Genomic DNA, 26,430 nt, shown 5'->3' with positions numbered 1-26,430 from the left:
CATGTGCTAACCTTTAAGTATTAGGCTTGGTTTCATCAAAAATATTTAATTGTTTATCAAAAATTATTTTTTTACTGAAAATCACAAAAATATATATAGAATTTATGATATAGTCAGTTGCCTTACAACTTCCCCAGCCATCTACCATTAATTTTCATGCAATTATCCACCTAGACAAATTGAGACTTTTCACCTTTTACTACATGTACTTGCTATTTGCTTTAAATTTCCACCCAACTTTCACTACTTCTTAGGCAGCTTTCTATCAAACATTGTTGAATGTGGAGTTCCCACCATCACAGTACATTCTGTATAAAGATGCACGACATATATGATGTCCCTGCAAATTCAGGTTTATGGGAGGTACCATTATCAATGTCTTATTTAGTTTGCATTCTCCGAGAACAAGGTATATTTATAAGTGGGTTAAATGGTTTTAGCAAAAAAACATATTATAAGTAAATATTCTGTTCTCACTTTTCCACTCATTTCATTGTTAGATGACTGTAGGGACTTATCCCTTAGACCAACATATGTTTCTACAATGTAACTGATCTTAGAGAAAAAACCCTGTGTCTACAAATCTACTACCTAATTCATATTCCGCAGATAATTTGTAATGACCCATACACACTTTCAATATTTGATGATGTAGTTATGGGTAAGGAGCTGTTAAATTGGGAATGCAACTTTAAGGAACTTAATTATTCTATATTCCTACAATTAGTCAAGAACATTAATGAACACAAGCACACATTCCATGTATTCATCTCTTTAATATCACAACTCAAACTATAACATGAATTAAAGAACATCAAAGCATTTTGTTATAATAGCTAGAGAAAGGGTGATTATAAAATAGTACATCTGTAGAGATTATAAGCCAATGAATTAATGATAAAAATCTGACTGTTATATAAGTCAATAATATGTTTTTAAGTCAAATACTCTGTACATGTATTCTTATAGTATACCGATATATGGAATCACTCGAAAATTAACAAGAATAAAAAATCATAGCATAATATATAAAAATATTATAGGGAAAGTACAACTTTAAATTTTTTAAAAAGAAAGCCATGTTATTGATATTTACATAAATTAACAGAGTTCAAATGCTTAGCTGCAAGTTTTATCTTTTTTTGTATTGGACATGTTGTTCATTAAGGAGTAAAAACATCACACTCAGCAACTCGACATTCCTTCTTCGGTCTTTCATTGTATGTGATCTGGTCTTCAAGTTTCTTCAACAAATCTGTGCCTTCTATGAGTTGCCTAAAAAAGAAGAATAAAACAATTTTAAAGGGTGGTGTACACACATGTGTAAACAAACAAACAATTAATGTACATAACATGCATGTAAATCATACACACATATGCAATGAATATACATGTAGCAGTCTTTGTGCAGAAGGTGGAGATTTCAGCCATGCACAGGCTTATAGCATATACCGTAAAATACTTCACATAGATTGTATTTATTTACCAACTTGAGGACAACACAAGTTTTTTTTTTTTTTGGCCTTACAGCAAATCTCAGAAGTATTGGAGCAGCCAATTTGGGAAATTCTCTGTTTTTACGCAATCTGGAAAGTTCGAAATACTAAATGAAGTAAATCTTTCTACTCAGCTTGAGTGTGGGCACAAAGTTGCTATTTCAATTTTTGATATCTTTTTTCATTACCGAGAAATTTGACCCCAAAGTTGGGATAACTGTTCACCAGGAATGGCTACTTTGCGCACTGGTAAGATATCACTGGCGCCGACATTGTTACACTGTATCAACGTAATCCCAATGCAACTTTGAATGAACTGTAAATTTTCATTCTAGAAAATACTATTGCAAAACGATTGGAAATAATAAATGTAACAGCAGAATATGTCTTAATAATAAACTAAGTGACTTCTAAAGACTGAATGGTTTTTGTGAACTTCGTATATATGTATAGTATCAAAGCAATGGGACTTGCTGTTTTCACCAAAAATGACAAAAATAATCATCAAAATTATATAACCATTTAGTTATAAACTGACATTGGCTTCACGTTCATGTCCTATCATGGAAACAGCTAAAAACATGTTGCTTGCTTTTTGAGCGGAGCGGATCGCCAACCAGCTTACCAGCTTGTATTGACTATATCCCAGACTGTTTACTAGTACTTACTTACTTGTGAGTGTCTGACTGGTATATACAGCCCAGAACACATCAGAATAGTAAAACAAGCAGCGGGTTGGTTGAGATAGCTCCGCTGTTACCAATGCACATTTCAATTAAAGAACTGAAGATATCATTAGAAAATGAACAATATGTAGACTTGCTGTTTTTAACAAGAATTCAAAACAAGCAGCCAGTCGGCTGAGATAGCTCTGCTGTTAGCAATGCACATTTCAATTAAAGAACAGAAGATATCATTAGAAAATGAACAATATGTATAGTTTCAAAGCAATGGGACTTGCTGTTTTCACCAAAAATGACAAAAATAATCATCAAAATTAGAGAATCACCACGGAATTAACAAATCTGAAAGTGGTCAACATGTAGTACCTATATATGTAATATCAAAGCAATTGGACTTGTGGTTTTTAACAAGAAGTCGAAAATATCACTTTTTACCAAAAATGACAAAAATATTCACCAAAATTAGAGAATTAAAGATATCATTACAAAATGAACAAATCTGAGAGAGATCCACATGTATTACTATATATGTAATATAAAAGCAATTGGACTGGCAGTTTTCAACAAGAAGTCGAAAATATCACTTTTTAACAAAAATATTCACTAAATTTAGAGAATTGAAGATATCATCACGAAATAAACACATCTAAAAGAGGAACGCATGTAGTACCTATATATGTAATATCAAAGCAATTGGACTGGCGGTTTTCGACAAGAAGTCGAAAATATCACTTTTTACCAAAAATTACAAAAATATTCACCAAAATTAGAGAATTAAAGATATCATTACAAAATGAACAAATCTGAGAGAGATCCACATGTATTACTATATATGTAATATAAAAGCAATTGGACTGGCAGTTTTCAACAAGAAGTCGAAAATATCACTTTTTAACAAAAATATTCACTAAATTTAGAGAATTGAAGATATCATCACGAAATAAACACATCTAAAAGAGGAACGCATGTAGTACCTATATATGTAATATCAAAGCAATTGGACTGGCGGTTTTCGACAAGAAGTCGAAAATATCACTTTTTACCAAAAATTACAAAAATATTCATCAAAATTAGAGAATTGAAGATATCATCATAAAATAAACAAATCTGAGAGAGGACCACATGTAGTACCTATATATGTAATATCAAAGCAATCAGACTTGCGATTTTTAACAAGTCGAAAATATCACTTTTTACCAAAAATGACAAAAATATTCACCAAAATTAGAGAATTGAAGATATCATTACAAAATGAACAAATCTGAGAGAGATCCACATGTAGTACACATATATGTAATATCAAAGCAATTGGACACGCGGTTTTTAACAAGAAGTCGAAAATCTCACTTTTTACCAAAAATGACAAAAATATTCATCGAAATTTAAGAATTGAATATATCATCATAATCTAAAAGAGGTCTACCCAAGTATCAAAGCATTCAGGCTTATAGTTTTCAAGAAGAAGTCGAAAAAGTAAAACATTGACATGGACGACGGACAATCACCCATATGATAAGCTCCGCTCGTCAAAGTCGACCAAAACAATCGTCACCCTTCGCCGCCCACAGCATCGATACAATTTTATATTGCATAGAAAAGAACACTAAATGCAGCTATCCCGGTCAGCAATTGAATCATCATTCTTCATGATTTATACAACTGGTATTTCCATCTATTTGCTTAATAGTCTGAACTTTAAAATTGTCAAGTTCGAGAGTGTGTTTTTACGTAGGTCTCATGCCACCAATTAACTTAAATCAATTTAAATGCCCAGCAAGAACCAATGAAATTTTTTAAATATTATTTTTCTCAGGTGCTCCCTGTTTGAGGGCGTAATCACCTGGGTCAGAGGTGAGACCAACATGTGGTCTTTTGTTTACTACTTAGCGACTGTGTACATGTGGGTTTATTCTGTGTGTTAATGGATGTTCTAATCTTGGTGTTTTTCCAGTGATTTCTCTTGGTGCAATCCAAATACAGTAGGTGTGTCTTGTTTACCTGAGATTTGCAAGAGTTTGAGCTGGCCAACATGTTAGTTTTTTTCATATGGTTGATTACTGGCATGTTGATTTCCCATTTTTGAGCCATATTTTCAACTTTCTTCGTCATTTTCATATAGCAATCTCGTCATATGTTAACATTGTCGTCTATGGAAATTCAATTAGTGGTATGAGCCCCGTACAGTGACACGAACATTCAACAACGTGTTGAACAGGAAGTCCACTGGGCTAGTGGCACTGTCAAATTTTAGAGAGTACAGACAAAATGTTTCAGTAAGGAATTGTTTTGCATATCAAAATCCTTTATTGGAACAGAACATGCTATAAATTCACCAAAAACAACGTTGCCATGTTTCTAGGCGTACAACGAATTGAAAACAAAAGAAATCGTCCGATCCAAACGACAACAATCATAATCAAAGAAAGCTTAGAAAGAACTCCCATGTGCTGAGAGTATTGGAGACACATTAAATATAATTCGAAATTACTTTGCTGAAAACTAATTATGCAAATCAGAAAATTAATATGACCAGATTTGAGTGTAAAACTAATGAGGTCTGCGCAATGTAACAGAAAATCTGTCTCCAAGTTTAATTGAAATGTGATTAGAACCAAAAAATTATGAATTATTATGCTTATTAGGGAATTAATATGAACAGATTTTTACCCCAAACTAATTAGGTTTGTACATTGTCCTAGAGCATCTTTGTACTAAGTTTCATTGTAATGGAATAATTAGTACCGTGAAAACTCCAAAATTTCGACCCCTCTAAAAATTCGAACGCCTATTTATTTGCCGGGTTTCGGTGTTTTATTTACCTCCAAATTTTCGACTCCACTAAAAATTGCCGACTCATTCTTATTCGAAAATTGCGACCAGTTTTAGTTTTCCCCCAAACGAAAAAAAAAACGATGTGAGCGTTCAAACGGGACCTTCCTCGAAGGCATGAATCCGGGTTTCTGATTGACTGAGAGATTTTTATTTTATTGGTAACGAAAATATATTCTAAATAAACGAAGTTTCAAATAAAAACGAACACAAAAATCTCGGCATGCTGTGTTTCTGAATTGTTGATTATTACTGTACTCAGTAGTGATTATAATAATGTACACAAAATAAATTTGTTGAATGGTTATGAAATACAAATAAAAGTCAACTTAGTTTCATCGTAAGCGAACGATTCCGGTCTCGTATAAACGTTTGATGCTGTAGGATATCCGCCATGTTCTCTTAGGTCAAATAGGTCAAATCGCTAATTAACCAATCAAAAAGCTGGATGATGCCAACGTGTTCAAATTATCATAGCTTATTTAAATATGTTAATGTTATTGAACGCAATGCGGAAGAGATTGATGTTGTAGTACGATATTTTGGCTTGGATTTTGATGCGAAAAAGGCATGATTTTTTTTAAATAAAAAAATTAGTTGTTTTTAAAAAATAAACTGGTCATCTGAAGAATAATTTAACATTGTTCACAGTGATAACAGCTCATTCTCGAAAGGAAGCTTACCCGCTCACGCTAGTCACGATAAAAATCATACACGTGTACTCTTGAATAGACAGACGTCAATGACTACGGTAAAACTTACTCTATTTTAGCCGGCAGGATTGATTGAAATGTCCGAAAAATGACGCCAAAATACACCTTAAAAGTCCCATTTTATTTTCTTAAATCCCATTTTATTTTTTAATCCAAGGGCGAATTTACGGCAGAATTTGGTCCCTCAAATAAGGGACACGTGAGCTTTGATTCTAACCGGATACATTGCACTGGGTCGGGGAGATAGTTTGCTAAACTTCCATGTATCTGTTGTCCAATGGGTACCTGTACTTCGAACATTCGCAAGTTTTCCTAGGTAGTGCGAGACAGCTTTGTCTTTTGACCTATTAGTTTTGTGCTGACCTCTTCTCCGCGTCTTGATGTTTTGTTTTGCTTGTCATAATACTCACTGATTGATGACTTTGTTTAGATAAGTTTTTCTTGTCTTTTTACCCTCGTGTCGTTTTCTCCTTTGTGGGTTATGTATTCTTTTCCACAACAAAGAAGTTAAAATCCGGCGCCACCACGTAACCACTTGTTGGTTTCATGGCGGCACTTTTTACAACTGTATTTCGTTTCCCTCATGCATGTCGTCTTTTATTTACAATGTATTTAGAAATGGATAGATGCACTGGCAACGCCAGAAGCTCGCCACCGGTATTATCCCCCTCAGTTTTTGAGGCAGGTCTGCAACCATTGTACACATAACTTGCAGGACTGGAACCCACATGCTAAATGCTACCGATGTATTACTTGTGTACGGGTTCGGGCGTCTGCCCAGAGAATATTTGCAATCACTGGGGTTCTGAAGCCTAGGATTCTTTCCGTCAGTTTGTAAAGATTGCCGAGACTGACCGTGTTACTCGCTCGCGAAAAGGTCACACGGCAGGTGGAACCAGCTTGGGTATGGGTGAGTTGTGCGTTGGCATGAGTGAGAAGTACTCGCGCTCAGCTACCGGTACCCGTACCGGGATACCAAGCAAAAGCCCCGATGGTGGAGGAACCAACGTATTTCGGTCTCCCTCCGATGATCGGAGGGCATCTGCACAGTCTGTTCTTTCAGGCAGTGGGTTACCAGACTTTACCAGCAACAGCGAGGCTGTGCCCCTAGAGTTTTTCCTCCTATGGGGCCCGCCCAGGGTCCCGTTGTGGAACCATCCTTTCTTGCACGGGGCCGGTTTTGCCTCTGAAATAAGGGAGTTGGTCGAAGGTCTGTCGGGGCAGATTGCGTCCCTGGCAGGCCGGGTAGACCAGCCAGGAAGCAGGAAGAAACATAGAAAGCACCATTTACATTCTAGATAAGTCTCTTCCGGGGAACCCCCATTCCCAGCCGTGACCCGTCCGCTAACTTGGGGGAGGCCGAGGCTCAAGCTAGTGACACCGGGTCTCCTCGGGGACCTTGGACATGAAAGACCAATGGGGATGCTGGTAGCCAAGGCTGCATTCTCGGGCAGAGCTGTCGGGGCAAGACATGCATTGCACAAAATGGGAGTCTTTGCAGTTAGTGTGTCTGTATGTATGTGTGTGTGTGGGTGTGTGGGTGTGTGTGTGTGTGTATGCGTGTCCGACTGTTCCACTGCTATCTCAAGAACCATACATCGGTTTTTGATGAAACTTGGTGCATAGATGCTCTGGGCCAATGCGCAAATTTGATTAGGTTTTGGTAAAAATCCATGCTCGTTAATTACCTAATTTGCATGATAATTAGCTAATTTTTAGCTGTTCTATGACTGTTCCACTGATATCTAAAGAACCACTCATTGGATTTTGATGAAACTTGGTACATAGATGCTCTGAACTAATGCTAGGTTTTGATTAGGTTTTGGTTAAAATCCATGCTCGTTAATTACCTAATTTGCATGATAATTGGCTAATTTTTAGCTGTCCTATGACTGTTCCACTGATATCTAAAGAACCACTCATTGGATTTTGATGAAACTTGGTACATAGATGCTCTGAACATATGCGCAGATTTGATTAGTTTTTGGTAAAAATCCGTGCATATTAATTACCTAATTTGCATGATAATTAGCTATTTGTTAGTGGTTCCATGACTGTTCCACTGATATCTAAACAACCACTCATTGGATTTTGATGAAACTTGGTACATAGATTTTCTGAACTAGTGCTAGGTTTTGATTAGTTTTTGGTAATAATCCGTGGATACTAATTACCTAATTTGCATAATGATTAGTCAATTTTCGGTTTTTCCACTGATATCTCAAGTACTAATCATCACATTTCAATGAAACTTGGTACATAGATGTCATATGACACTGCACAGACCTGATAGTTTTTATGGTAATATCAGTACATGTAATTACCTAATTTGCATAATTAATTAATTTTCAGCTTTTGGTATAAGTAGTGAGCATTACATTTCAATGAAACTTGGTACTTACATACTCAAGGACTATACAGAGATTGATTGTTTCGGATAAATATTTGTGCATATTAATCACCTAATTTGCATAATTAGTTAATTTTCAGCTTTTCCACGGGTATCCTAAGTACTAACCATCGCATTTCAATGAAACTTGGTACATAGATCCTTTAGGACTATGCAGAGACCTGATTAGTTTCAGGGTAAATAACTGTGCATATTAATTACCTAATTTGCATAATTAATTTTCAGCTTTTCTACTGATATCTAAAGTACTAATCATCACATTTCAATGAATCTAAAATTATGCAGAGACCCAATAAGTTTTTGGTAAATATTTGTGCATATTAATCACCTAATTTGCATAATTAACCAATTTCCAACTTTCACACTGATATCTCAGGTACTACCGGTAATCATCACATATCAATGAATGTTTATACATGGATGCTGTAGGACAATAGACAGACCTGGATAATTGTGGGTTAAAATCTGTACATAATAATTACCCAATTTGCATAATTAACCAATTTTAAGCTTTCACACTAATATCTAAAGTACTAATTTCCATTTTAATGAAACTTAGTACAAAGATGCTCTAGGACAATGTACAAACCTAATTAGTTTGGGGTAAAACTCTGTTCATATTATTTCCCCAATTTGCATAATAATTCATAATTTTTTGGTTCTAATCACATTTCAATTAAACTTGGTACATAGAGTTTTTGTTACATTGCGCAGACCTCATTAGTTTTACAATCAAATCTGTTCATGTTAATTTTCTGATTTGCATAATTAGTTTTCAGCTAAGTAATTTCAAATTATATTTAATGTGTCTCCAATACTCTCAGCACATGGGAGTTCTTTCTAAGCTTTCTTTGATTAAGCTGAGAGGTGGCAATTCGTTCACGACAGATACAGTGGGTACCTCGGGCGGTCCCTCAGAGTCCGCAATGCATAATGACTCAGTAAGCCACGCCGTTGGGGTGTCTTTTGCCCCACCCTCGATCCTAAAGCAACCACTACAGGTCACTTCTACGCTGATGGGATCGCAGGCGCCGGGATCCAGGCTACAACTTAGTAACACCAGTGATCTCCGGGGAAGCTCACCTCATGGAAGAAGAGAACCCCCTCTCTTGCAACCACCGAACCCATGGCCACAGATCCCTGTCACACGCAGATTACGCCGGTGCATTCCAGCTTGGAGACAGCGAGTAACCGATCCCTGGACGCTCCAGGTGGTGACACTCGGTTACAGAATACCACTGACATTTCCACCACCCCTGTCGGGTTATGCACAGCACCCTACGTGTTCACCAGAGTGATGAAACAGGTAGTACTGCTGCTCCACCAAATGTCGGTACACATCAATCCGTACCTAGACGACTGGTTGTCACCCAGACAAGGGGTTATTAGCCAGACAAATAAGGCTAACACAGGATTTACTCCACTAGTTGGGCTTTTTAGTAAATCAGAAAAAGTCCCATTCAGACCCGACTCAACAGTTTCTGGGCATGTAGTTCGACACCGAGGTAGGCCTGATTCGCCCATCTCAAGCGCGTTGCAAGCAACCTAGCAGAACGCCTAGTCACCGTTCCCTCAGTGTCCCTCCAAGAACTAATGTGGCTCATCGGAATGATGACCTCTGTCCAAAGGGTCCCGGTCCAACGCTTGTTATTGGAACACCGAGCTCACCTACGGGAACGAGACAGGCGAGTATTGATCCTGGACCAAGCGAAGGAAACCCTGTCCTGGTGGTCGTCTCTGACCCACTCGTCACAGCTAGGACTCGGGTAACAGACACCTCCCTCCAAGGGTGGGGAGTGCATCTATTGGACAAACATGCCCAAGGAATATGGCCCCCGCAGTGGGTTCGGGACCACCATATCAACTGGCTCGAGCTGAAAGCAGTACGCCCAGCACTATTATGCTTTCTACCCAAAGTTCGAAACCACAAGAGTTCTGCTCCGCACAGACAACACAGCGATGGTCTCCTACTATCAACAAGGAGGGGGGGGTCGCGTTCCCCATCGTTGTCGGTCCTTGAAGAGCAAATTCTCCTTTGGTGCCTGGAATACAATGTGGAGCTAACCGCACACCACCTTCCAGGGGTGAGGAATGGTCTGGCAGAAGCCCTTTCGAGGTGGCTCCATCTCCAGAACACGAAGTGGCAGATACCCCAGCGGGAAGCCTCCAGGCTGTTTCGGCTGTGAGACGGTCCAAAGATAGACCTGTTTGTCGCACCCCAGAACGCCAAGCTCCCGACGTACGTAACACTCCTGCCAACACCAAGAGCCTGGGCTGTGGACACCTTATCGATCCCGTGGTCCCACATGGATGCGTATGCCTTTTCTCCCTTCCCGCTAATTCACCGGGTACTGGAGAAGAACCCACCTGCATATTAACTCTGGTGGTGCCCAATTGGCCGACCAAGGCCTGGTTCCCGCTCCTGCTGGAAATGATAGTCGAAACACCAGTAGTGCTTCTGGACTTACCGGACTTGCTGTCCCAACCAGACGGCGCACTACCAACAGGCCCAGCAGTGTACCACTTACACGCATTGAGGCTCTCAGTTAACTCGTGCAGACGAAAGGTCTATCTAAGCGGGCTGCCAATGTCCTGGCCAGGGTGAACAGGGATTCCACCAACGCGGCCTACAACTCAAAATGGCGAGCATACACTAACTACTACCTAAGAGACACCCAATCTATTGAGCAGGGTCTCTTCAGGTTAGGCCCCGTCGTAGCGGGTCAGGCTTTGATTACCGACTCAGCCCGAACGACCACAGAGGCCCCTGCACATAGGCGATAAGTCAGTCTCGGCATTCTTGCGGACAGATTGTCTGTACCACTAGCACTTCCTGGAAGCTCCCAAGTTTCACTTTTTTCGACCTACGCCCTCATGCAGAACTGTTTCGGTCCTTACTTCAAGCTTATTACCCCCGAAATCGAGTTGGAGTCTAGCTTTCTCAGGGCACACCGAACCCTGTCACCACAGCAGCACTTTGGCTTTTTGCTTCGAGGACAGCACAGGCATGGAGTTAAGGTATGGAGTTGATTATAGTTCGTTTTCATCCCGGACTGGGAAAAGACTTTCATCATTTTCACTGTTCGCTCAGAAAACCCGCCACCTATCGGCGTCTGACTCTGCCTACAGTTCAAAATAGTCATTTTGACTGACCGGAGTCTATGGTGAGTATGAACTATGTGAATTGAACGTAGTGAATTTAGGCAGAGGGTTCTCCAAACCCGCCTATTCACATAGTTCATAACCACCATAGCCCCCCCCCAACCACCCCACTCTTTCCGTAGCATTGGTCTAAGTCCTTGAGGCAGAGAGAAAGGAACCAGAGTGATTGTACGGCCGTCTATGGCGCTGCCATGTGGCCTCGGTCATGTGGGTTCGTGACGTAAGGGAAAGAGAATATTGGGGACATGGGGCTTCCCCTGACCTAGATTCTATCTCTCCGTCACCGGCAGAATCGCTGATTAATGCCTACAGTTCAAAATAGTCATTTTGACTGACCGGAGTCTATGGTGAGTATGAACTATGTGAATAGGCAGGCTCGGAGAACCCCATGCCTAATTCAGCTACTCCCAAATATAATGTTTGTTTTCATGGTTTCGTGACCTTAGAATTAACCGTTGAAAGCCTGTGTTATTGGGCGCTATTTCTCTGACACTGTTTGTTTCAAAGATTATTCATTTGCATATCAATATGTCCGCTACCCCTTTGGAAATTTGCAGAGTACTGATTTCGAGCCTCACACATACCTCGCAGATCTTGAACGTACTTTAGTGTAAATACATTTTTGCCTATCACAGCAAGCGCAATTTAATGCTAGTGAATTTCCCTAGTTGTATGCGGTGTCCACTATGACGACCAAGGACAAAAACATAGTTATGCAAATTAGCTCTAGTTGTGAATTTGAGTTTTCTCGACGATATCTACGTCAATTTGAACCAAACTGTTATCGGCAAGACTCAGAATATGACTGTGACAGCTACTGAAACGCAATTGATGACAAATGAACACGTCAAGCAACAAGTCATTGAAAATGACACAGTCCCCGTTAAATTAAGTTCTCTTTGTGCTCGTCATATTAAAGCAGAGGGGTTGTCGCGAGCGTGTCCTTGAAACTTGAGTTCCAAGTGACGTATACAACAGATTGTTTATTCACATCAAAACACGTGTTCCGTGTAGCAGTAATATGGCCAAAAATAAAAACAGCCGTTATTCTTTGATCTGATTATGAAACACACTGATATGTATGATGTATGTGCCAAATACGAATGAAAATGGTACATAAATTGTGGAAATATAGTAGTAAGGCCAAAAAGTCAGATGGCTGTCAATCGGCCATCCTTGACCAGATTTTGAAACAAATTGTCATGGATATGCATCCTAACATGTATAAAGTACATGTATGTGCCAAATTTGAATGAAAACTGACAGAGCACGTTCAAGATACCGCATAAAAAAAAAAACAAGATGCCTGCCAGTTGACCATCTTTGATCTAATTGTGAAATAAATCATCATGGACATGTATCCTAACATATAATCTATGTACCAAGTTTGAATGAAAACTGACAAAGCATGTCCAAAATACAACATTTTCAAAAAACAAGATGGCTGCCAGTCGGCCATTTTGAATCGAATCGCTAAACCACTGCATGTGCATATGTCCCACATAAAGTACTAGGCACATGCAAAGAATGAACGGAATCGGTCCAAGGGACTCTGAGATATGACTCCGGACAGACGCACGGACGCACAGACACACAGGCGCACGGACGGACGGAGACCGAATTATAAGTCCCCGTTTTCGGACTTAATGAAAAAAATAGTGAAACACAAGGCCCACGCTGGGGGCCCACATAAAGTGGTGGCAATAGTGTAAATATAACAAAGCCAGGCACCGATTGTTTCCTTTGCTAGGTAAAATCAATGTACAGAATACTCGGATGAAACAACTAAAGTAAACTAGGATATATTAGAGCCAATGAATTCGTAATTTTCGACGAAAAGGGCCGGGAAAAAATACCCCTCATAACAAATCACAGTGTTGAGGGGGCGGTGAACAAATGAGACACCGATTGTCAAATTGTTTTGGTAATCATCACATGTTGATTCATTTCATTTGTACAGGGTACTCTGACACAAAAATAAAATAAAGCTGCTTACTTAGTGCTAATGATTTTGTGATTTCCCACACAAAGAACGTTCTCAGAAATAATCCGACATGCTGATCAGCCCACCAACAATCGGCACCAAAATGGATCACTGCTGTCACGGGAAATTCGGTATGTTTTACGAGTTTTTTTTCTCCAAATCCCAACATATATTTACACATGTAGGCGAATTTTGTCAGCTCTGTGTAAAAAATATATTTTTACTGGGAATGTGCCCCATTTTACGTACGAGAAGCCCTTACACAACGCAGTAGTCATCAACACACATAGACATCTTATACCTACTAATCGACTTGATAGCTTCGTAATTTGGGGAAGGTGGGAGTGAAAGTGTACCATGCAAGTTTCCAAATGTGTAAAGGAAAATAAAGGAAAGAAGTACAATACAATGTTGGTCAGCGATACAAATATCTCCTACAACTACATTGATGCTGGAGGTCACAATATTTGTTCTCGCATTCAATAATACGGTGATAAATCAGGATTCACAAGTACAACGAATTTACACAACATTTTACCATGAAATCGAACCTACCAACCACCTTCATATCTTCAACACTGCCATGGTTTTGGCGATGATGAATCTCACATTCATTATTTTCTTGACTGGGCTCACACAGGGTTCAATGTTCCGTGGCTTGAATGTAATTGTACACCACACGTGAATGTAAACTAGCTTGCACAGTAATTCGTTTCACAGTCAATGAGGTTATACATTTGTTCAATTACTTATTTATTTATTTACTTATACGATAATAAAAAATCATACATGGATTTCTTAGACCTTTTCATAATATCAACTGATACATTTCATCTCCCGAGCGCTTGCTTCGTTTTTGTACAACACACTGGAAATAACAAAATGGCTGACATCATCATAAATTGCTGGTCATAAAAAACAGAATATGCATGCGCATCATTATGCAAATTAGTCCACTCACCGATTCCTATTAGTTGTATTCATGCAATTGGGCAGAAAAAATTAAAAAAAAAAAATAATAAAAAAATACATAAAAAATGCTAAATTTTAATTAAAATGTAAAATACAACAATGAATTGCAGCAGCGAATTATTAGTAACATTCTTACCAAGTTACATAAAAATCGTTTTAATGCTTCTTGAGATATAACTGAAATAGCTTAAAATTCACACATTATTATGCAGATGAGCTCATTAATATGCATGGATGTCAACCAAAAACTACTCAAATCTGCGCATTGCCCCAGACAAGCTATATACCAAGTTTCATTGAAATTCGAACATTGGTTCTTGAGATATTGATGGAATAGACACACAGACAGACGCACTAACTGCAAAGACTCCCTTTTTGTGCTTCGCACACGGGAGTCAAAAAGTAAAAACAAGCAGCCTGTCGGCTGAGATAGCTCCGCTGTTAGCAATGCACATTTCAATTAAAGAACTGAAGAAATCGTTAGAAAATGAACAATATGTATGGTATCAAAGCAATCAGACTTGCTGTTTTCAACAAGAGAATTAAATTAAAGAATTAACGATATCATCACAAAATGAACAAATCTGAGAGAGGTCCATGTGTAGTACCTATATGTATAATATCAAAACAATTGAACTTGTGGTTTTCAACAAGAAGTCGGAAAATATCTCTTTTTACCAAAAATGACAAAAATATTCATCAAAATTAGAGAATTAAAGGTATCATCACGAAATGAACAAATCTGAGAAAGGTCCACATGTAGTACCTATATATGTAATATCAAAGCAATTGGACTTGTGGTTTTTGACAAGAAGTCAAAAATATCACTTTTTAAAAAAAATGTCAAAACTAAATTATTTGAGATTTTGACATGAAATGAACAATTCTGAGAAAGAACCATCGAAGGTACTTGTATATCAAATTTGAAAACATTCTGACTTGCGGTTTCGAAGAAGAAGTTGAAATTGCAAAGTTGACGACAACGGACAATCAGTAATATGAACAGCTACGCTGTGTCAACTTTGTCAACATTGGAGCTAATAAATTATTCCTTCTGATTTTATTTATGCATAATAGTGACAAATAAATTTTTGAAAATAAAACAGTAATATGCTTGTAAAAAATAGTGGCACATTCACTGTCACCATAATACGTATTCAGTGTTCAGCACCGTGTTGCACAATACAGTTTGGGTTTATGCTCATTTCATTTCTAGTATTACATTTTTAAGTAGATATTCAAAGATACACATAGCTTATTTTACTCACCCAAATGCTACATATTTAGTATCCATCCATTTGGTTGGTTTGAATGTTATATAGAATTGAGAACCGTTAGTGTGTCGTCCTTTGTTAGCCATACCAAGAATGCCTCTCTTATTATGTGCAACTGAGTAATTTTCATCTGGGTAGAAAATAGAAATATACAGTACTTTAGTTACTGTAAAATACTTTATTTTCGCTTGGAATTTATTTTCGCTATTTTCGCTGGATGATTCCGTGAAAATAAAAGCTAGCGAATATACTTTTTTTCCTATATTTCACATAATACTCATCCAAAATCAGTGAAAATAAATTCCATACAAAACGCCCAAAAAGCCTTTTCAGCGAAAATTAATTCCAGCGAAAATAAAGTATTCCACAGTATTTAAAATGTATTCACTAAATGGCAGACAGCATTGCATGTATGGTTTATTGACTTGTGATCACTCACATGTTGCCATCATGTAGGTTAACCCATTCAGCACCAAAACTGTTATTCCTTTTTACAAAATAAACCAGCATATTGTTTTTGGTTATGTCTGTTATTTTGGCAGGAAGAGAAATTATTTATAATATGATGTCCCAGTTTGTTGTTCCTGTGACAAGGAATTATTGGACATTCATACAAGACCTTACCTGATAGGATGTTAGAAATATACCAATTTGTTCTACTAGAAATACATTTTTGGGGTTCAGGAAATATAGTACATGTAACTTTATTAATAATTTGCTTCCATTGAAGTAAATAAGCTAAGGAAAACATGATATGAAATATGACCAGCACACCTTTGAATGTACCAGTATTTGAACAACATTTCCAAATGTGTTGACTTATTTTGATGAGTCTATCTGATTGCTACAAATTAAGGAGGTATTCTTACCTTCAAACACTGGTCCGTAAATAGAGTCGCCTCCTGTTCCTCTTCCAGCTTCAATATCTGTAAAAATTGTATTTATCCCGGTAGTCAGTTTTGCTTTACACAATAACAGAGTCCCTCACCCTCTCTATTTGTTAGGGGTAGGTAAGGAGAGTTTTCGATGAAACCCAACTCAAATCTGAAGACCAGCATGATTTTTTGAACTGATCAAGACTGATCCAGTTAAACCAGTTTGAATTTCTGCAAGTTACTGATTTGTTATGGCCACAATTTTATAAAAAACACAAACACATCCCACGTACTGGACCTTAGTACATGTAGCGGGTAGTATGTTCACAAAGCAGTTAACAGTATTACACTATGTGATCTGTGTGTTACACATCATACCTCCTCCTTGTATCCATCCATTGGGTACTATTCTGTGAAACATGCAATTTTGATAATGCAAGTCAACCAATGATTCTTCAGATTTGCCTTTCTCACCAGTACACAGTGCGCGGAAGTTCTCACAAGTCTTGGGACATTTGTCTGTAAAAAGCTGTAACAAAATACATCACATAATAGCTGATACATTAAGGTAGCTGGACTATTATTTGCATACTTGTTTTCATCTTCTAATTGTGACCAAACGACTACAAATAGACCCAGGAAAGTATATATTTTTGGAATCCCAGATTTCAAGCTTTTCAAAGGTGTGTTTGCCATGCCCGTATCTGCATTCTACGATGAGTTACTAAATCAAAAGTGAAAAATTACATTTTTTGTAAAAAAAATAATTACTTATTTATGCTGGTGATAATAAGTTTTTTTTTCACTTTTCCTAGTTGTTCAATAGTCTGGTAAATTGAATGTGTCTGATCAGTTTTATTCAAGCAACGCGTTTTGAAAAGTAGTGTCCTAAATTTCAATTTCTGTTTTAGTCGCATTGCCCCCAACTCAAACCACAACACATTGGTAAATAATCCATGAAATAGTTTGTCTGGACACATTCAGGTTCCTCTCATTATAACCTTACGCTGTGAAAATTTGGTGTTAATCCGACGACAATAAGTATACGTTATTTTTTGCTAATGACCATTTTTTTTTTAAAAACATCGTTGATGAAGTCACAGCAAAGATTTTCAAGCTTGTTTATCAGCACAAGCGATTTGTTTTCACATCAAGGTCTGACACCTTGTGTCTGACACATTCATATGCAAATGACTAATCTGTGAAATAAACGGAGGCGGAGACAAACCACTCAAATGTTTGGAAACACTCATTGTGTGTCAGATAGCTACTGATAACACATCCTAACATTGCTTTGTCTTGAGTTAATCTTTGAAACTTATAGACACAGATTAAACCTGTGTTGTTGATTTTGGAAAATACTACTGAAGCTGCCTTGCTTCCCTTCAGAAAATCTACATTTTAACCAACTTACATGACATTCTAGGTTGCGTTGACTTTATCAGATGAAAGTTTATAGTGCATTTTATCAATAATATAATATTTTAATAAATAAATGTGAAAATCGTAATTTTCAACACAAATAATAGTCTCGCTACCTTAAAACACTTTGTAACAATGTTATATTTCATACAGAACCTAAGACCACACATGCAAATAATGAAAATGTGATGTAAATATCACAAAACCATGTTTAATTATTACATCATAATGAGAGTAGAGTCAATTTAATTATGTCTTCTAGAACACATTTAATTTATGAGTCTGGTCATTTCAGGAGTGTAAAGAATCAACTTTCCTCCATTTTGAATTTCAACTGACAATGATAGCAAAAATTAGACATTGCTAATTCATAAATTATCATTATTATTAATATTATTTAGATTGTTTTACAGCTTGTGCACAAGCATAAACCTGTTAGCTGGCTATGGAGTTCACCCTAAAAACTGAAGAGTTTTGTTCAAAACAATCATACCTCAAAAAGTAGTCTTCCAGCTGGTTCCTCACCAATAGTAACATCAAAATACACAAAGGTATGCTACAAATACAAACAATATATTTATTATTTAATAAACATCAGTGTATGTATATGGTAACTCAACACAATTGAGTACTTATAAAAAATATAGTTGACTTAAAGTAAAACTTGATATATATTGTAATAGAGATACAACAAAAAGTACAGATAGGTTAAGTTACCAGTTTGTAATATTAATTAAATATATTTTGATCTTAGCACCTGTCACCAAGTTGCATTGATGTTGTCATGACGATGCTATGGGGCGACGCCCTCACTGGTGGAGTCCACATGCCGTCATGACAACGCATGCAAAGTATTTAGACTATTGGTTGAACGATTAACACTGTCGTTTATAAAAATGGGGGGTTCTAGCGTATTAAGTGAGAAGAGGACCGGGGGTGTATGGTGACGATTGTAGTTGTAATAAATATCCGGCTATACTATATTACTGGTGTCATTATGACTGAATGGTGCGTATAAGTGTCCAGCGATCCTAGTGTACCACTCACTGCCTTGCGAGTTACCCATTCCCCGTTACAACCACTTCCCGTATATTCAACCTGACGAACCATCCACCCATAACAACCCCTGATAGACGAAACCCGCATTGTTTACACACCCCATTTATCAGGAAGAGGAGACAAATCATGTCTAAGCTTCTTGTTTTGATTGTGAGTCACATTTGACAAAATGGATACATTGTAATGCATAATTCGCATTTTGTGGAATAATACTTGTAGTGTAAATTAACCATCATAATATACCAGCATTTCAATTGCTCCAACACATTGTTCTAATTCGTCAAGAGCATGTTTTGAATTATGCAAGCCATGGTAAAACACACAGTATACCATGTTTAGAAGCAGGCCCCAAATGTGAATCCTGCTGTCAACTAAAATCATGGGAGGGAAGATTCTGAATACAGAATTTCATAGCGAAGATCCTGGATGAGACACTGCTACATATAGAAGTTAATTAATGGACAGATTTGAGCTGCTGAAAGAACAGTAAAAACTTTTTAACATTTTATCAAAACCTTTCATATATTCAGTTCACATATATACTCTCAAGCAAAGATTCTGGCATAATTATAGAACTTGCCAACAATATTTACACGACACAAAAATGTATTTAACATTTAAATACTAGTTACGTTCTTTTTTTCTTCTTTTTTTTGTAATATTTATACATATATCTTGTTTTAAAACTTTTTTTTGCTGTACTTAATTATCCAATGTAAATCTCTTTGCACAGAGGCAATAAAGTTATTGTTATTATTATACAACATATTGTTTCAATGCATGGTGCATGATCAGTCATGTAATTTTCAAAGTATAATCTGCACTGTGTAACCTGTGTTTATCAAAACAATCAACTATCAGAATATACTCGACAGTTGTTGGCATTAAGCATGTATGTATGGGGGTCTAGAAACTAACTCTGCAACGCGATTGTGTGACTCGCTGAATGTCGATTATTGCACTCTGCGGCAGGATCGCAGTGTCACCCTGCAAAGAGCACTATTTCTATTTGTTGGTTGGTCTAACAGCGTGAATCCCAATGGTCGATGTTTACCGCATGCCTTATAAAAAATTAAATTTTAAATGGTAATCAAAGAAAGCTTAGAAAGAACTCCTGTGTGCTGAGAGTATTGAAGACGCATTAAAAATTAATTAAAAATTATTTGTACTTGAAATATTGATGAATAGCTGAAAACTAATTATGTAAATCAGGTAACTGATATGAACAGATTTGAGTGTAAAACTAATAAGGCCTGTGTAATGTAATATCTATGTACCAAGTTTCATTGAAATGTGATTAGAACAAAAAAACTATGAATTATTATTAGAGAATTAATATGAACAAATTTCAACCAAAATTAATCGGGCCTGTCTATTGTTCTAGAGCATTTATGTACCAAATTTTATTCAAATGTGATAATCAGTAATTGAGATATCAGTGTTAATTAATTATTTTAATTAGGTGATTAATAAGTATAAATATTTACCAAAATCTAATTGGGTCTCTGCATAGTCCCAATCTGATTAAAATAAGATCCTAGTTTGGGCTTTTTTTTTTTTAATCAGATTGTGCATAGTCCTAGGTTCATTGAAATGTGATGATGAATACTCTATAAAAGTTTTAATAAAATCCAATTAGTGGTTCTTTATATATATCAGTGGAACATTCATGGAAAAAAATAACTAATTATGCGAATTAGGTAATTAATATCCACAATTATTTACCCTAAAACTAATCAGGTCTCTGCATAGTCCTAGAGGATCTATGTAGCAAGTCTCATTGAAATATGATGATCAGTACTTGAGTTATCAGGCGAAAAGCTGAAAATTAACTAATTATGCTAATAAGGTGATTAATATGCACAAATATTACCCCAAAACTAATCAGGTTTCTGCATAGTCTTTGAGTATCTATGTACCAGGTTTCATTGAAATATAATGCTTACTACTTGAAACATCAAAAGCTGAAAATTAATTAATTATGCAAATTAGGTAATTAATATGTATTGATATTACCCTACAAACTATCAGGTCTGTGCAGTGTCTTATGATATCTATGTACCAAGTTTTATTGAAATGTGATTAGTACTTGAGATATCATTGGAAAGCCAAATATTGATTAATCATTATGCAAATTAGGTTATTAATATTGCACAGATTTTTACCCAAAACTAATCAAATCTGCGCATTAGTTCAGAGCATCTATGTGCCAAGTTTCATCAAAATCCAATGAGTGGTTCTTTAGATATCAGTGAAACAATCATGGAACAGCTAAAAAACAGCTAATTATCATGCAAATTAGATAATTAATATGCATTGATTTTTACCAAAACCTAATCAAATCTGTGCATTGGCCCAGAGCATCTATGCACCAAGTTTCATCAAAAATCAGTGTATGGTTCTTGAGATACCAGTGGAACAGACACACACACAGACAGACACACTAACTGCAAAGACTCCCTTTTTGTGCTTCGCACACGCGAGTCAAAAATGTTACGGTAAAAAAAGTGTGTTAACACTATGTACCGGCGACATGCCGCACTGTTCGGTGATGAGCAAGCACATGGAAGACAAATTGTGGGACCAAACAAATGACACTTGGTTTACGATGATTAGACACATCACACCGCTGGTTAGAAAAGTTAAATCGTGTAACGTGCATGCTGGTTTTGACTGCCTATTTCTTTTACTAATATCTGATTTGTAACCCTTTTCATCCCCTCTGGGGGGATGTTGAGTGTTAATAAATATATAAAAATAAATAAATTTACGGTGTAACGTTATCGCCATCTTGGAGTTGTCAGGCTTTGTCCCGACGACTATGCTCATTAGCATAGGCGGCAGCTTCAAGCGAGTGGAACGCGAATATCTTTTCACGCATTCTGCAACGAATGTTGTACGTCTGCTCACAGTTCCTCCTTGTGGAGGAACTGTGGTCTGCTTTGACTTTGTTGAGTTCATCAAAGAAAATAATTTGCATGCAGTGAAAAAAAATCATTCACGATGTGCAACGTTTTGCCATGACAGCAGTTGTTTGCAATCGTCTGCCTTCGTTTAGATCATAAACGGACTCAAAACTTGTGGTCTACGATCGATTAGCTGGTATTTTAACCACCAGAAATGAAATACTTTGTAACAGTTGTGAAAAGTAAACAAAAACGGCGTTGGTTTGTGGTATGAATGTAATTATAAGTACCGTACTCGACCGTGTTAGCGCCCAGGGGCCTCAACTCAGAAAATCACGATTTTTTAGGGGTGGGCGCTTACCCGAGCACCCCCATCGAAAAAGAGTGCAAATGAAAATTCTGATTCATCAAGTGACAGATTACGTCTTTGAGGGAAAATCAAATTACTAAATTAGTTGCGTCGTCATTGATTTTCACAATGAAGAAACAGAAATGATCACAAAAAATACGCACATTTTATTACAATATTAATTACGTACCACCATAATTTACGGAATTAAAAACATTTGAGTCAGTTGGAACACAGTCAAAATCAAAATTGTCATATTATTTCCACTGACGAAGTTGTTGGATCGTACACAAACTCTCGATGAAAATCACTTTCCGCCATGATGCATTTGCAGATTTGACCTACAGCAGCGTCCTTTGACCTAATGGGTCAAGTTGGTTATTAATTAATCAGAATGTTGTGTTTTGACTGACGCAATTCTTTGGAAATTCCCGAAGACTTTCCGATAACGCAATGCGGAAGTAAATTATCGATGTCGAAGTACGATCTGTTGGAATTGATTTCAGCGAATAAACAACATGGTTTTCCAAAAAACTAGTAACTAGCCATTTTTGAGAGGTAAACTGAATATGGCATGAAATATTTATCGCATTTTACTTGTAGTAACAGTACAGGAAATCTGTTGCTTGTCGACATCGGCCAAATAAACAAAGCCATCGTTTCCGTTTATGCAGAGAGCGTGCACCCATCTAATTTTCCATTGACACTGCCGTTTTAGTTTTCTATCTTCAGCAGTAGTTGCAATCCATTCACACAGCTTTACGTTTTTTCTCTTTTAATGTTCTTAATAAAACGATATTGATTGCCTAGAAACAGTTTGACCTGCTACACACTTTATTTGGGAATATAGTGATGAATATAGTCATAACAAATTATACTTGCTAATGACAAAAAAAGAACGTAACATCGTGTGAAACGTACTTCGCACTCTACTCGCTTTAAAGCTGCTGTCTGGGCTAATGAGCATAGTTGCGGACGAAGCCTTACAACTTCAAGATGACGTTAATTTACCAGCTCCCTGATGTTACACGTTAATAATGCAGCCAACACCAACGTGCATGTGTTTTGTAACCCCTTTCATCCCCTCCGGGGGATGTTATATATGTTAATAAATCAATGTTAAATACTTGCTGATCACCGAACCGTGCGGCATGTCGTCGGTAAATACTTGTTTACCGTAGTTCGCAAGCAGTCGACGAAATAACCATTTAAAACTGAACATTTCTGTAAGGCATGCTGTGTACCCTTAAATGGATCGACCATTGAGATTCGCGCTTTTCGACCAATCAACCAATGGGATTCGTGCTCTTCGCAGAGTGACACTGCGATCCTGACGCAGAGTGCAATAATCAACATTCGGCGAGTCGCACAATCGCGTCGCAGAGTTAGTTTTTAGACCCCCATACATACCTCCATTATGATACCCTTACTTCATCAAATATGCACAGCATGTTATTAAACAAGAAAATATACCCCTAAAATACTTTCATGTTTGTTGAATCCCACATGATGTTTTGATGCCACTACAATGCCATGACCTTTATTTGTCCTGTTTTTTCACATTTGATTTCATGCATAACACAGGTTCTTGCAAAATTTGGCAACTGGCTCATTGATTTTGATAGTGCATCAAAAAGGAGCCCAGTAACTGTAATCAACTGTACACCTAGTCCCAAAGCAAGTGGTGTAGGGATGCTTTCGTTTTTCCATGGAGCTTAGTTGATTGTAGTTACTTGGCTCCATGCAACTGTGTGGGTGAGAAATGAGGTTAAAACATGACTGCACTTACACCAGTATTCACTAAATACTTTTTATATGCTTCTTCTGCTAATGCCAAGTACAAAGCTGGTGGTCTGAAGTCTTCATATGACCACTCGTCTGAAGCCCATTTTGTGAACTCATCAGCTCCACCAATCAGCTGACCATTCAGATAACAAGTGACCTTATCTTGGAACTGCCATGTTTCCCCTTTCAACTCATGTCTCTTATTATCTATGTAAAGCTCCCAGTCAAATTCCAGCAGACCTGTTGCCTTGGGTGTATCAAACTTTTCTGGATACTTCTGATAAAGACCCTGTCAGTTGATAAAAAAATCAAATCAAATCATGCATGAGAGATCTTCAAATTTTTACAAATCTTTATTTGAACATCTCCTTTATATAAAGAAGCCCTAGACTCTCAAATGATAGGTGCGATTGAAAATTTGAATTTTTGTTAGACATTTTCTTCTAGCGCATAGTTGCTTGACTATAAAAAATACAATTTCCATGATACATGTACTCATTGATCAACATGACGAAAGACGCTCGGCCGAAATTCTTAAACTTTCCCGAGATTCCAATGATATTGCGGTGTTACTAATATAGAACTCCGTACATTAGTTCGTGTTAAAAATAGTTATTAGCATGCCACAGTTACGCTTTGTTCTACTGCAGTGATTTGTTGTCATTCGACTGTTGCTGAAAATCAATAGAGGACGGCAGGTAGCTCGTTCTTTATAACGCGACGTAAAAACAAAGAGATAAACAATGTTATACAACACAAAACTATGAGCAAACTCATTCTTACCTCTGCACAACACTTTGCTTGTTGGAAAGTCTCGTCTCCCAGTAAACCTACGACAAGAAGTTGCAGTCGTGGTTGTGACGCCATTTTGTTTCAGTTGCCTATAGTAACAAACCGCGCCACCAATAATAACTATAAATAATGCTTTCGTTTTTTCATGAAGCTCGGTTTGCTTTAATAGTCAGCGGGTACATTTACAATGCCGACTAAACTAAAAAATATAATAAACAATAATAATAATAATAATAATAATAATAATAATAATAATAATAATAATAATAATAATAATAATAATAATAATAATGAAATAAAAAATGAAGGGTCAATTTCAACATGAAGGAAGCTAGAACCCCCCCTCAAGGCTTTTGGCTTTAGAATCACCTTGGACAGAGTATCAGCCAAAAACTCCTTGATGTTGTGAATTCTGTAAAAGCCAAACTTGTCCTACAATTGTCTTTTGTATAATAGCCATCCCAAGCAAATCCCTCAAAGAGTAGGGGGGTAGGGTAGGTACTTAACTACGAATACATGGTTTGAACACAGTTTAGCCAACGTTTTCAATACTTTAACCCAACTAGTGTTCTCAATCAACCAATCAGAATCACACACTAACTGTCTGAACACTTGTATCATAACCGTTCAAACAATTTTTCTTTCAAGTTAGATCATGAATATTCATAAAAGTCTATCATGATGCACCTACCAAAATTTAAATATGCAAATTTATGAAAAAATTTACTACACACTACAAAAGGTCAACACTTGTGGCAAGGTATACTGCATTTTTGCATTGCATAAATGATCAGACTGTTTTACTATTTCAAAAATACAAAATCTATACAGAAACAAAAGTGTGAAAGTACATTAACAAGCACAGGTTATAATTGTCACTTTATAGCCCAGAGTTGTACAATGGAAGAAGCATTTCACACAAGTTGTGTACCATTACTATCTAACTCCCTCCCAAATAGTTAATGGCTATGCTAGTGGCACTGTAAAATACTACTTGGTTAGTAAGAAGATACCTCAAAGTATGCACGAAGACAGTACAGCGGCAGTATTGACTGACGCGCAGCGAAGGACGATGCGACAGCGGATTTCGATCCAACTCGCACCAAAACTAACTGGCACCATACCAACTCACACCAGACCAACTCGCACCAATGCTAACTCACACCAGACCAACTCGCACCACGATCATATTTCTGAGCATTTGTGTGGTTCGTTTTGTCTCTTTGTTGCTAGGGACGTTTCTTGGATAATAAAAAATTACCTAAAGTAGGGTCTGCTTAGTTAATCAGCGGCAACCGGTACAACCGCCTATGAGTGGGAGGCGAACGTACCGGCGACTGACTAACCATGCCGACCCTACTGTAGGTCATTTTTAAACTAAAAGAAAACGGACTGGCGATTTCCGGTAAAGAACTGCATTTATATCGAATTAATCACGATCAAAAGTGAAACTGACTGAAACCCGACAAGAAGTCCGCCATCGGGGCGATGATGGAGTGCGTGGTGGCGGGGGTCGACGACAGACAATGGAAGACTACTGTAGCACATTCAAAAACTAGTAACATGTTTTTTCAATGTATGTGTCTTAACGGGCGAAATAATATACGATAGAAATTACACTACATCGGAGTTCTTGAAATTATTAACGGCGAAATAATATACGATAGAAATTACATAACATCGGAGTTCTTGAAATTATTAACGGCGAAATAATATACA

General features: G+C 37.2%; 1 protein-coding gene across 1 annotated transcript; it reads right to left on the bottom strand.

Annotated features, from left to right (window-relative positions):
• Positions 1 to 756: 756 nt before the first annotated feature.
• LOC100377595 (putative inactive peptidyl-prolyl cis-trans isomerase-like 6) lies at positions 757 to 24,797 on the bottom strand. The gene is made up of 7 exons (XM_006824315.3): positions 24,703 to 24,797; positions 23,924 to 24,208; positions 18,314 to 18,376; positions 16,777 to 16,927; positions 16,393 to 16,449; positions 15,518 to 15,653; positions 757 to 1,275 (listed from the first exon to the last, which is right to left on the bottom strand). The coding sequence occupies exons 1-7, from the start codon at positions 24,784 to 24,786 to the stop codon at positions 1,164 to 1,166; spliced, it is 888 nt and encodes a 295-aa protein (XP_006824378.1). The 5' UTR covers positions 24,787 to 24,797; the 3' UTR covers positions 757 to 1,163.
• Positions 24,798 to 26,430: the final 1,633 nt, after the last annotated feature.

The sequence above is a fragment of the Saccoglossus kowalevskii genome, chromosome 11, assembly GCF_978046115.1.
Source record: "Saccoglossus kowalevskii chromosome 11, keSacKowa6.1, whole genome shotgun sequence".
In the NCBI taxonomy this organism is placed as follows: Eukaryota; Metazoa; Hemichordata; class Enteropneusta; family Harrimaniidae; genus Saccoglossus; species Saccoglossus kowalevskii.
This window is presented reverse-complemented; position numbering and strand designations above follow the sequence as displayed.

Coding starts and splice junctions, on each gene's coding strand:
- LOC100377595 (XM_006824315.3), bottom strand. CDS start 24,786: ATGGCGTCACAACCACGACTGCAACTTCTTGTCGTAGGTTTACTGGGA. Junction 24,209..24,702: donor AAGCAAAGTGTTGTGCAGAG/GTAAGAATGAGT, acceptor ATCAACTGACAG/GGTCTTTATCAGAAGTATCC. Junction 18,377..23,923: donor AGTATTTAGTGAATACTGGT/GTAAGTGCAGTC, acceptor TTGTATTTGTAG/CATACCTTTGTGTATTTTGA.